At 41.5% G+C, this 13,659-nt stretch overlaps 1 protein-coding gene across 1 annotated transcript in view; it reads right to left on the bottom strand.

The window, feature by feature from the left end:
• dock3 (dedicator of cytokinesis 3) overlaps positions 1–10,680 on the bottom strand; it is a 964,109-nt gene extending 953,429 nt beyond the window's left edge. The window contains exon 1 of the mRNA XM_059944552.1: positions 10,333–10,680. Coding sequence (XP_059800535.1) covers positions 10,333–10,369 — 37 coding nt within the window. The 5' untranslated portion in view covers positions 10,370–10,680. The remainder of the gene's footprint in view (positions 1–10,332) is intronic.
• Positions 10,681–13,659: the final 2,979 nt, after the last annotated feature.

Below are 13,659 nucleotides of genomic sequence, written 5' to 3'. Positions count from 1 at the left end.
TCAAGATGCATGCTCTGTCTGCCTCTTGTTGGTGGAGAAAAGGTTGATGCCAATTCTTGATTTGGAGAACTTGGGGGGAGAAAAATGACACGGCTGATTTTATCATTGCAAACCAGCAAGTGTTTTGTTATGTCTCCCCTCTCACTGTGAAAGGGGGACACCTCTCTTTCCCTTTATTAAGGAGAGCCTGTGGTATGTCGAATTGTCAGGTGAACGGTTAGTTTTTGTTGTACCGCAGATCATATTCGTTCTTGCAGACTTTGCTATTGCTTGCTTGGTGGATGGAGGGTGCTGATGTTTTTTTCCTGCTGAAGTAAATGATTGGGGCTTCGCAGCTGCTTGTGCATGGGAGGAGTGGGTAGGGGGGCTTTGAGCTTCTAACGTTTTTACTGTCATTCAATCTTTGGGGCACTTTTGAGGATGTCTGCAAAGAGTAAGAATTTCAGGATGTATATTGCATGCATTTCTCTGGTAATAAATATAACTACTGAAAAAGCAAGATAAAAAGAAATGGCAGCCACAACATCTAGAAGAGAAACATCTTCATTTTGTGGCTTTTGCTGTCAAGGTGAAGCTTATCTGATATCCCAGCAACTCTGCTTGTGTGGCATATAATTGCCTTTATCTTCAGCCCACTCTAGTGCAAAGTAAAATTTATTATCAAAGTGCATATGCTGTATGTTATCTTCCAATCTATTTCCTTGCCGACATTTACAGGAAAGAAATACAATAGATTTTATGAAAAGAAATGCAAAAACAAAGACTAACAAATGACCAATGTGCAAAAGTAGAACTGTGCAAATTTAAAAATAATACTAAGAACATGAGCTGTAGAGTCCTTAAAAGTGAGTCTGTAGTTTATGGAATCAGTTCAGAGTTGTGGTGAGTGAAGTTATCCATGCCAGTTCAGAAGTTTGATGGTTGTAGAATAACTGTTCCTGAACTTGGTGTGTGGGAAGGGTAATAATTGCTCCACTATCCCCTGCCCAATGGTAGTCATGAGATGACCTAGATGGTGGATGCTGCTTTCTTGTGACAACCCACCATGTAAGTGTGCCCAGTGGTGGGGAGGGGTTTGCCTGTGTTGGAATGATCTGTATTCACAACTCTCTGGATGTTTCTGTTCCCAGACATTGGTGTTTCCATACCAGGCCATAATGCAACCAGTTACGATACTCTCCATTCTGAACCTCTAGAAGTTTGTCAAAGCTTTTGCTCACTTGCCAAGTCTACATAAACTTTTAAGGTAGAGATGCTGTTGTTCCTTCTTTGTCAAGTCACTTTTAATTGTCATTTCAACCACAACTGCTGGTATAATACACAGTAAAAACAAGACAACGTTTTTCAGGACCATGGTGCTACATGAAACAATACAAAAACTACACTGAACTACACAAAAACAACACAGAAAAAAAACTACACTAGACTACAGACCTAACCAGGACTGCATAAAGTACACAAAACAGTGCAGGGACTACAATAAACAAGATAATAGGCACAGTAGAGGGCAGTAAGTTGGTGTCAGTCCAGACTCTGGGTATTGAGGTGTCTGATGGCTTGGGGGAAGAAAATGTTACATAGTCTGGTCGTGATAGCCTGAATGCTTCGGTGCCTTTTCCCAGATGGCAGGAGGGAGAAGAGTTTGCATGACAGATGCATGGGGTCCTTCATAATGCTGTTGCTTTGCCAATGCAGCGTGTAGTGTAAATGTCTGTAATGGTGGGAAGAGAGACCCCGATGATCTTCTCAGCTGACCTCACTATCCGCTGCAGGGTCTTGCAATCTGCAATGGAACAACTTCCGAACCAGGCAGTGATTAGCGGCTCAGGATGCTCTCAATACAACCTCTGTAGAATGTGATGAGGATGGGGTTGGGAGATGGATTTTTCTCAGTCTTCGCAGGAAGTAGAGACGCTGCTGGGCTTTCTTTGCTATGGAGCTGGTGTTGAGGGACCAGGCGAGGTTCTCCACCAGGTGAACACCAAGAAATTTGGTGCTCTCAACGACCTCTACCAAGGAGCCGTTGATGTTCAGCAAAGAGTGGTCGCTCCGTGCCCTCCTGAAGTCAACAACCATCTCTTTTGTTTTGTTCACATTCAGAGACAGGTTGTCGGCTCTGCACCAGTCCATTAGCCGCTGCACCTCCTCTCTGTATGCTGACTCATCATTCTTGCTGATGAGACCCACCACAGTCGTGTCATCGTGAACTTGATGATGATACTTCAGTGCTGGTCCCAGAACTGTTACTCTGATATGATAATGTCACGGAATTTAAAGTTATTGAGCCTCCCCACTCTGATCCCCTAATGAGGACTGGTTCATCAAACTCTAGTTTCTTCACCCTGTAGTCAATTATCAACTATTAAATGACATGTTGTTAAGGTGCCATTCAACTAAATTGTCAGTCTCCCTCTTGTAGGCCAATTTGTCACCACCTTTGATTCAGCCAACAATAGTGGTGTCATCAGCAAATATGGTATTGGAGCTGTACTTAGCCACACAATCACAAGTATAAAGCAAGTAAAACCAGGGACTAAGATATTGTTGCTAATCTGTACAGCCAGGAGCCTACAAGTCAGGAAGTCAAGGAACTTTTAGGACATTACATCAGTGAAGAAAATTCAAATCTACAAAAGGATAAAGAGAAATTCTATTTACTAGCGAACAAGCTGACCCTTCTCAGTGTCTTCAGTACCAGAATTGGACAAGACATACATCTCTAGAAATGTATGATTGGTAAGCATAGGGAAAGCCAATTTCAAAGGAGTCATCCTTTTGACGAAAGGATATCATAAGCTTATTGAAGAAACAATTACAATTCCTCATGGTAATACCTCGTTACAAGTATTGACTTCTGCTAAAATACATCAGCAGCATGGGAGGTGTTACAAATGTATCACTACTTAATCAAGAGAATCATTTCCACCAACCTGGCCTCAACCTCGTTCCAAGGCTTCATGTCCCTGTGGACAGGCTGGTGCCACCAACTGAAGCATGGTGGGAGAAAACAAAACATTGGAGGCTCTGTACTTGTTCAAATCGCATCTTCTCTCTCACTCTCGTTGGTGGATAAGAGGTTGGTGCTCCAAATTGATAATGTCGGTGAGAATAAACACTGCTGTAGGAATATCAATCTAAAAAACTCAGATTCTGCCAAGTTAGTGTCTCATGATCTTTAAAAGTAAAAGGAGCCAGAGTACTCAGTTTCTAGTATGTCATTATTAAAATCAGAATCAGGTTTAATAACACTGGTATTACACTGGGAGGAGAGTTGTCCCCTTGTTCAAAAAAGGTAGTAGGGATAGTCCGGGTAATTATAAACCAGTGAGCCTTACGTCTGTGGTGGGAAAGCTGTTGGAAAAGGTTCTTAAGAGATAGAATCTATGGGCATTTAGAGAATCATGGTCTGATCAGGGACAGTCAGCTTGGCTTTGTGAAGGGCAGATAGTGTCTAACAAGCCTGATAGAGTTCTTTGATGAGGTGACCAGGCATACAGATGAGGGTAGTGCAGTGGATGTGATCAACATGGATTTTATTAAGGCATTTGATGGATAGGGGAATCAAGGGATATGGGGACAAGGCAGGGACTGGGTATTGATAGTGAATGATCAGCCATGATCTCAGAATGGCGGTGCAGACTCGAGGGGCCGAATGGTCTACTTCTGCACCTATTGTCTATTGTCTGTTTGACAAGGTACCATACGGTAGGCTTATTCAGAAAGTCAGAAGGCATGGGATCCAGGGAAGTTTGACCAGTTGGATTCAGAATTGGCTTGCCTGCAGAAGGCAGACAGTCGTGGTGGAGGGAGTACATTTGGATTGGTGGGTTGTGACTAGTGGTGTCCCACAAGGATCGGTTCTGGGACCTCTACTTTTCGTGATTTTTATTAACAACCTGGATGTGGGGGTAGAAGGGTGGGTTGGCAAGTTTACAGATGACACAAAGGTTGGTGGTGTTGTAGATAGTGTAGAGGATTATTGAAAATTGTACAGAGACATTGATATGTTATGAATGTACCACAGCTCTGAGGGGCCGAAGGGGCGGGAGCAGCCCCCTCCTTCCGGAGAATCGCAAGATCACTATTAATTCGGGTCGGACCCAGGAAATGAGAGACAATGCAATGGTTTTGGCCATTGTTCTTAGAGACACCTGTGTGACGTGCATGTCCCTGCTACGTGACAGCTACCCTGGACATGGACACCCTCGGGCAATGTGGGGGTGGGGATTGCATCACCCTACTTTGATGGACATCTACAACTCTGCAAGTCAAGATAAAAGGGGACTGCAGGAGGCAGTACCCCAGGGACGCACCAGAAGGACACCATCGCTCAGTGCTCCTGTAATAGCTGGAAGCCACTCAATGCCACGTGCGCTCCTAACTCCTTTGCCTGGGGAGCGGGTGGCTGATAATACCGAGAAGGACTTAGAACTAACAACGGGGAAACAACGCTCCCCTGATTTAACGGAGTGGCTTCATAAAGACCCGGGCAAGTTTTTTCCGTTTTTCACCGATCCCTCTAAAACATGTGAAACCCGGCGATTCCCCGAAAGGCTAAAGTCTGCAGACTTCTGAGTGACTTTTATACTTCCAATGGACAATATATTATCCCCTAGACAACAGTCGAGATTATTTCTTAACGATGATTATTGCTATACCCGCGCTTTAGATTGAGTTTTGCCGACGTATATGATCTGAATGTTTGTATTAACCTTACTTTTGTGCTCCCCTTTATGAATAAAAACGTTTGAAAATAGTGCCATCAGACTCCAACGGACCTCTCTATCTTTGCTGGTAAGTTATCCAGTTACGGGATACGTAACAGATAGGATGCAGAAGTGGACTGAGAAGTGGCAGATGGAGTTCAACCCAGAACCCAGAACAGTGGAACACTTTGGAAGGACAAACTCTGAGGCAGAATACAAAGTAAATGGCAAGATACTTGGAAGTGTGGAGGAGCAGAGGGATCTGGGGGTACATGTCCACAGATCCCTAAAAGTTGCCTCACAGGTAGATAGGGTAGTTAAGAAAGCTTATGGGGTGTTAGCTTTCATAAATTGAGGGATAGAGTTTAAGAGTCACGAGGTAATGATGCAGCTCTTTAAAACTCTGGTTAGGCCACATTTGGAGTACTGTGAACAGTTCTGGTCACCTCACTATAGGAAGGATGTGGAAGCATTGGAAAGGGTACAGAGGAGGTTTACCAGGATGCTGCCTGGTTTAGAGAGTATGCATTATGATCAGAGATTAAGGAAGCTAGGGCTTTACTCTCTGGAGAGAAGGAGGATGAGAGGAGACATGATAGAGATATATAAGATATTAAGAGGAATACATGGAGTGGACAGCCAGCGCCTATTCCCCAGGGCACCACTGCTCAATACAATAGGACATGGTTTTAAGTTAAGGGGTGGAAAGTTAAAGGGGGATATTAGAGGAAGGATTTTTTCTGGGTGCATGGAATGCACTGCCTGAGTCTGTGGTGGAGGCAGATCTAAGAGCCTACTATACAGGTATATGGCAGAATTTAAAGTGGAGGGTTATATGGGAGGCAGGGTTTAAGGGTCAGCACAACATTGTGGGCTGAAGTGCCTGTACTGTGCTGTACTGTTCTATGTGTACAGCAAGTCGTGAACTTTGTTTTGCAGTGCAATATACCTTAAAAACTAAATTACAGCTAGAAATATTAAAATTTAAATTAGGTGTAACCCTCTCAGCATGGCTTGTAACAAACCTGACTCATTAGCCAACTCTGACTAATAGCTATGTGATTGAACATTGCATAGGTAATGGTGAGAAGGCCACTTCAATAAGCAACACATGTCTAGGGTCGGTATGATTCAGGTTCAGCCACACTGGGAAGTTGGAATGTTCCAATAAGGGAACAGAAATTATGGTGAATGCTGTGCAAATACTGACCCATGCAAGGTTATCATTTGCCAAGAAATAACAGAATTAAAGTGGAAATATACTTACAGATATTTCAACTTTAATAAATAGTTAATAGGAAAAAGGGCCTAGTTCAATTAAGCCAATCTAAATCTGCACACAAACATTGGAGCTCATTTCTGGAATACTCAAGAGCTAAACCCATGTTCTGCATGAAGGGCACCAGCCACATTTCCCTCAAAGACCACCTCAAACAAATTGGCTAACTCAGGAGAATTGTCACTTCCTCCTCCATCTGCACAAAGCACTTTTTTCTTACAACAGGGTCGCTCCTTCAAGCAGCATTCCCACGTGCTCTACTCCACACCTCCTGCCAACAAAGACACCCAGAAATCTGATCCCACCCAGCTTCCAAATGTTCCATAGCATCCCACTGTTACAGCACGTTACTAAGCCAAACCGAAATGGCTGACAGAACATTCTTAGCCTGAGCATATGGCTCCTTATCTCAGCCAAAGCCAAAACACTAGTCTATGAAGCTTAACTAACAGAACACACTGCACTTACAGAAAAGCTGCTGAAAGCATACCAGCATAGCAGTAGTACACTAAAACAAGTTCTTAACCAGGGCATTATGCAAGTAATTCAAAAAAGAAGAAAAAGTGAGGTAGTGTCCATTCAGAAATCTGATGACAGAGAGGAAGAAGCCATTTCTCAAATATTGAGTGTGTGTCTTCAGGCTCCTGTACCTCCTTGATAGTAGCAATGAGAAAAGGGCATGACCTAGGTGATGGGGGTTATTAATGATAAATGCTGCCTTTTTAAGGCAATATCTTTCGAAGGTGTCCTTGATTCTGGGGACACTGATCCCTATGATGGAGCTGGCTGAGTTTACAACTTTCTGCAGCTTTTTCTGATCCTGTGCAGTGGCCCCTCCATACCAGGTGCTGTTAAAACCAGTTAGAATGCTCTCCATAGTGTATCTGTAGACATTTGCAAGAGTCTGATCACATACCAAGACTACACAAACTCCTAACTAAATGCAGCGGCTGTCCTACCTTCATTGTAAATGCATCAATATGCTGTACCCAGGATAGATCTTCAGAGATGTTGACACCCAGGAACCTGAAACTGCTCTCCTTTCCCACTGCTGATCCCTCTATGAGGACTGGTGTGTTCCCTTTCCTGAAGTGCACAATCAATTCTTTCATTTTACTGACGTTTAGTGCAAGGTGTTACTGCGACTCCATTGTCACTGACCTATCTTGCTCCTTAACACCACCTCATCTGTGATAAAGACTTTTACATGCCTATTAGAAACCAAATTGGTTTAATGAGAATAACCAGAAAATCCAGGATATAGTTAATTGCATGTGCAATGCGTTCTTGTACTGGAACCAGCTCCTAACCAAGCAGTAGAGCCAGTTGTCATCATAGGAGAACAGACAACTGGAAAGTAGGAAGAAACCAGAGTTAGCCAATATGGTCATGAGTAGAACTTACAAGCCCCTTACAAACACGGCTGTGAATTGAACCCCAATTTTCCCATTACTGGTGCTGTGAAGGCATGATACTAACCACTGTTACCTTGCTGCCCATAATTATATCAGGAAAGCCTTCTTGCATGAGAAAGCAAAAGATGGAATGGATTTTTTGGGTCACATTGAATAAATAAATATATGGAATTATTTAAGAAAAAATGGATCTTAAAAATGATTAATAGGTCTACAAATTATAGACAATACGCTGGATAATCTGTTCATCTGCATTTGTTTAATGAACTGAATAACTACAGATAGCTTTTGCTATTTGTGTGTTGGATCTGTATAATTGAATCTCATGGGTCACACATAATCTCTAAGCCTAATTATTATGATCAATATCTTCACAGCAGATAAAATCTTCAAGTTTTGGTTTGTATTATACACCAGGTAACAGTGGTATTTTAAAAAAGCCCTTTTCAAGCTACAGAAGCACAAGAGACTAATTTTAATTAGTCTACTCTTATAAATGGCCATCAAAGAAACTCCAGTCTCAGTGGGTTTATCAAACACATGCAGTACGGTCACAGTTTTGATCTCTATTTCATGATTTGTTGATTTCAGTCAATGGTATGATAAAGGAATTAGTTAGCATATCACAATTTGGACAACGTTCTTGCTACTCATTGCTATAAAGCAGCCCCTGTTGGATCTGATTTTAATATCAGTCAGTAAAACACATTTTTACAAACTCATAAGTATTAGGAAGCATCAAAGTATTGTCCCAGAGCAAGAAACACCTTCAGCAGAGAAACCAATGTGAAAACTATGGGTCAAAGATTCACAGTTCAAATCATTAAGTTGAAGCAATAAATAGATTTTTAGATATTAAAGGAATCATGGCATCTGGGATTTATGCAATTTGTAAACAACCAGCCATGATAGTACTGAATTAAAGAGTATACAGTACAGAAACAACCATTGTGCAAGAGAAGACAAAATGTGCAAACACAAAAATAAATATTGGAAACTGGAGATTTTGAGAGTTCTTGAAAGTGAGTCCACAGTGTTGTGTGTGTTACCATAGTTTGTGGAATCAGTTCAATGTTGAGATTAGTGAAGTTATCCGTGCTGATGGTTGAAGGGTAGGTAATAACTGTTCCTGAACCTGGTGGTGTAGGACCTCCTACCCGATTGTGACAGCGAGAAGAGAGCTCGGCCACAGGTAAAACAATCGGCTACGATATTACTGAATTACGGAGTATGCACCAGGTGCTGGATAGCATCCTCATTTCTACATCAGACCAAAAAAATGGAATCCAAAATATCTAACAGAAGAGATAGATAAAAATTAAATAAATTAAAACAATTACAAGTTATTACCGTTTAAAACCATATACATTTTCAGACTACAAGAAAATGATTGCAGAGAACAGCTTGTAAACAGAAAATTGAGGCTTAAGGTCCTGCTTCATTTACAAAAGACCAGTGGATTCCCACATGGTGGGGAAGCATTTGTTAATACGTGCATAAAGATGGTTTACAAATAGCTCTCTTCTTTTGAAGATAATGACAGTGGAAAAGTTCGTTTTCAGATTATACTTCACTGTATCGAAAAGACTGGGCAAGAGCTATTCAAAAAGATTCAGCATATGAAGCTTTAGACAGACGCACTCCATGCGAGTAATAAACAAAGCACATCAATTTCAATAGGTTTTTGAAAGGAACATTTCGACTGCATTCTATAAATGTTTGAAAGAGTTCACATCTGGCAGAGACCTATTGTCATTCCACTACACGCCGGCTGGATTGGGCGATCAAATCCCTAAGTGAAAGCATGTTTTGTTTTCGGTTATCTTTCAGAGCTGTCAGCCATTACTAAAGTATTATTCCGGTTACTCAACACTGGTGATTGACAGTATTGAAATAAGTAAACAAAACAACTGTTCCTCCCCCGTTTCCATTATAAATCGTGCTCTTCCTGCAGCTCTATATTCTTAAACTATATCAACTACATAACGTAAAATGTTGATGCACAACATGTTCAACAATAGATTCAATTATCAATAAACGTATTATCAACTTCGTTTTAAATAATTCCAAAGACGCATCCTTCCCTTGCGATTTTATGGAGCTCCTAACATTTCAAAAGCTTAATAAATCACCGCCTCAGTGACACCGACAGTTTCTAAAATGGCTGAAAGACTACTGAGCAGATGGTCATAGACTGAAAGACCTGTTAGCCGGTCTCTTTTGACCTGCTTGCTGCACCACTTACTTCATACTCTCCATTGCCATTTTAAATCCCCAACAGGTTCTGTGTGTTGCAAGGTGCATTTTATCAGTATGAAATGACAGCGCCCTCCATCGAAAAATTATACTTCTGATGAGCTCCAAGAATCATATACTGTACATTCAACAACGGGAGGATAAAACAAAACACAAGCTTCAACGGCAGACATTTATATTTGCAATTTAAACTGTAGAAATTAAAACCATGGTGTGAAAATAACACCAAATGCAGCAATAACGCTTGTAAATCAACCTGAATGCAACAGTTTATAAGTATTTTTAATAAGCCCCATATGGAAATTCATTTATCAATTCGCCTTTCCGTTGACTTTAAACACTTGCAACAACTATCTTAAAAAAACACTCAACGCAGACCATTCAAACCCATCATCGTGGGAAAGCTGCACCGAGCACCCTCCTTCACAGCTAAGTTCCAATCATCTGACTTCATTTAAATCTTTACTGAAAGAAATCGTGACAGAGATGTTTGCAAGCATGAAGTAATATTGACTGTGTCCTCCGTTCGCAACCGCCGGTTGTTTTTATTTGTGAGGGGAGGGGGAGGGGGCGGAGGCAGATGACATTAAGAAAGTGCCCATTTCTCACTCACATTTAATTTATCCTATTTTGTAAAACAACCATGCACCAAAATAGCAGTGACACTGCGACTCACCGACGCCAAATTTCTCCTCCTCGGTCGGTGTCCACATCTCGGCCGGCGCCGCACGAGCCGGTTCGCGTGAAATTCTCTCACGGTGCGCGCGCGCGCGCGCAAGCCAGGCGGTGGGGGTGGGCAAACAGCCTCGCCGTTCACTGACCCGGCACTAAACCGCCCTGTTTTCCCCGACCCCGAAGTGAGCTTTCACTGCGGCGGCAACGGCAGAGCGAAGCCGATAACCCACTGCCCGGCGGCGGCTGCTCGCTCGCTCGCTCTCATTCCGCAGCAGCGCCATCGACGGTCACGTTGCCCGGGCTGCGGCCGCGCGTGTGGTGGCATGCGCTACAGCAAACGGAGCGCGCGCCACCGCTCGCCAGTGGGCAGCGGATCTGGGCGGGATGGGAGCACCTGTCACCATGACAACGGGGAGACGCTCGTGCGGCCGACGTCACGGCAGGACCCTGCAGGTGATCGACCCCGGGGTCTCCAGTGTCAGCGCCCTGCACAAACACGCCAGTGTTCACAATGGCACGAAAATAACAACCTGTAACCCCACATTTGTGCAGTTATATGCATGACATATTGTGGCGATTATGTAAGTAAGTGAATAATTCTGCAGACTGCGCCAAGCATTGTACTGCTTTGAGAGAAAGTGAAGTTCATATTACCTTGGGAAATTCCAATTGTGGCTGCTGCTTTCTCGGACCAGAAGGGAAAGCCTTTCAGCTGCACCTATTGTCAGGTAAGTTGTCTCAAACACCGACCTGGAATATTAACAAAGCCCAATGACAAGCTTCAAGAAGCGACCCTGATAAAGGATCTCCAAGATTATCGCAGGTAGTTAAACAGGCGGTTGTGTTGCGTTGGCGAGGAAATTATTTTCTAACATATAGATGCTCAGTAGGGAGATCCAAAGCTCGCTAAGAAAGAAGCTCGTTCAGCCTGCTCCACAATACAACAAAATCTCGACTAATCTGCCTCAGAAACATTTTCCATTCTTTATCTGGATTGAAAGCCATTTGCCAATCCTCAGGGCACATGCCTAGCTGATCAAAATCCCCATGTAATTTTCATAACCTTTACTTGTTTACAGTATTCACCTATTTTAGTATCATCTGCAAACCTTTTAATAATTTTGCTTCATTAGTCTTTGTGCTACTGATGATGATCATTCCTAGATAGTTACTATATCAAATCACTTCTGTGTATTTTCCGACGTAGAAAAAAATTGACTTAAAAGATGTCTGTGGAAAAAAAAACTGGTGACGTTTGTTACCTGGAGATAGACCATACTGGAAATTCTGTCTCCTTTTTGAAAGCTATCAATGACCACAGTTCTCTGGGGTAGAGAATTCCAAAGATTCACTATATTTTGGCTGATTGCAGTCTTGAATGGGCTACATTGTATTTTTTATTTTATTTAGAGATACAGGCCCTTCTGGCTCAACCAGCCAGTGCCGCCCAGTTTACATACTAACCTGTATCTCTTTACAATGTTGGAGGAAACCAGAGCACTCAGAGGAAACCCACACAGTCACAGGGAGAACATATAAACTTATTACAAGCAGTAGTGGGAAAGGAACCTGGGTCGTGCACTGTAATACTATCCATTGCTACTGTCCCACTGAACTGTAACTCCCTAGATCTAGATTGCTTAGCCAGGAAAACACTCTCCTGGTATATATCCTGTCCTGCTCTTTAGTTTTTTTGTAAATTTCAATTTGATTAATTCTTAGTCAACTTGTACGGACAAGGCTGCGATCTCAAGAACAAATCTGGTGAAATTCTTCCGTAGCAAATGGTTTAAAGAGCCAAAATTGTTGATAATATCCAGACCCTACATAATTGTAGAAAAGATTTGTTACCTCTTGTACTTAAATCCAAAGGCCAATATCCTGTCTTCTTCTTAATTACCAGCTTGCACCTGCTCTTAGCTTTCAGTGGCTTGAGTTCCTTTGTGCATCAACATTTCCCAGATTCTCTTCAGGTAAAAAGATACCCAGCATTTCTGTTCTTCTGATGTGTAAAATCTCAAATTTGAACCACATTATATTCAATTTGCTATGTTGATTCTTAACTCACTGAGCTTGTCTACATCCCCCTGAAATCTTTTTTTCTGCCTTCAGTAAACTTTAGAAATGTTACATTTGGTCACCTTAGGTATGCTACTAATAGTTGTGGGTTAAATAACAATCCCTGTGGTAGTCCATTAGTCACACTTACCAATCTGAGAAGGTTTACTCTTTGTTTTCTAACTTTTAGAGAGTTTTCAATCTGTACTAGTATATTACTTCAGAATTCATGTGCTCTAACTTTGTTTGCCAACTTACTTTGTGAGATTTTATCAAAACCTTTCTGAGAGTCCACATGCACCACATCCTAGAACCATGCTGGTTCAGGCTCCTGAACTAGCGTGGATAACTTCATTCACCTCAACACAGAACTAAATCCTCAACCAAGAACTCACTTTCAAGAACCAAGCAACTCATGTTGTCAGTATTATTTATTTATTTTTATTATTTGCTCAATTTGTCATCTTTTGTTTGTCAGTCCTTGTTTATGTATAGTTTTTCATAAATTCTATTCTATTTATTTTCTTGCAAGTAAATGGATCTGAGGGTGCCATATGGTGATATAAATATTTTGATAATAACTTTGCTTTGATTGTGATCCATAATGCTTCCTTAATTTACTCTACTAGGTACCTCTTCAAAGAACTCCAATAGATAAGTCAAACATCATTTCTCTCTCATAAGCTATTTACATAAACATCATTTCTCTCTCATAAGCTATCATTCCTAATATCATTATTTTATATGTACCTTGTCATTACCCTTATTATAGATTCTAGCATTTTCCTTACTACCAATGTCAGGGTTACAGATCAGTAGTGCTTTTTATTAGTTTTGTCATTACATTCTGTATTATAGATAATACTGTTTTCCTTTCTATCAAAGTCAGGGTAAAGGATCAGTAGTTCCCTGCTTTTTCTCGTCTTCATTTCCTTAATTGTGGGGTCATACTTGTTGCCCTTCAATGTGCAGGAACCATTTCCAGAATCTATACAATTTTGAAAGATGATAATCAGGCCATCCACTATTTCTGTAGCCACTTCTTTCAAAACTTTTCCAATATGTCATCAGTCCTTGGCATTTAGCAAGAATTCAAGCACAAATTTCAGACTCAATAACTTCTCCAATAGTTCTTTATAAAACAAATGTTATTTTAAGTATAATTCCACATTTCTTCTGTACCGTTGGCAGGCTAGAATTGCTGAAAAGTTTTTTGTTTCTTCATTCAAAGAGAAATGAAGTCAGAGAGATGGCAGGAAAATGGGGTTGG

The sequence above is a fragment of the Hypanus sabinus genome, chromosome 19, assembly GCF_030144855.1.
Source record: "Hypanus sabinus isolate sHypSab1 chromosome 19, sHypSab1.hap1, whole genome shotgun sequence".
NCBI lineage: Eukaryota > Metazoa > Chordata > Chondrichthyes > Myliobatiformes > Dasyatidae > Hypanus > Hypanus sabinus.
The sequence above is the reverse complement of the archived record's forward strand: the minus strand, read 5'-3'. Positions and strand labels throughout refer to the sequence as shown.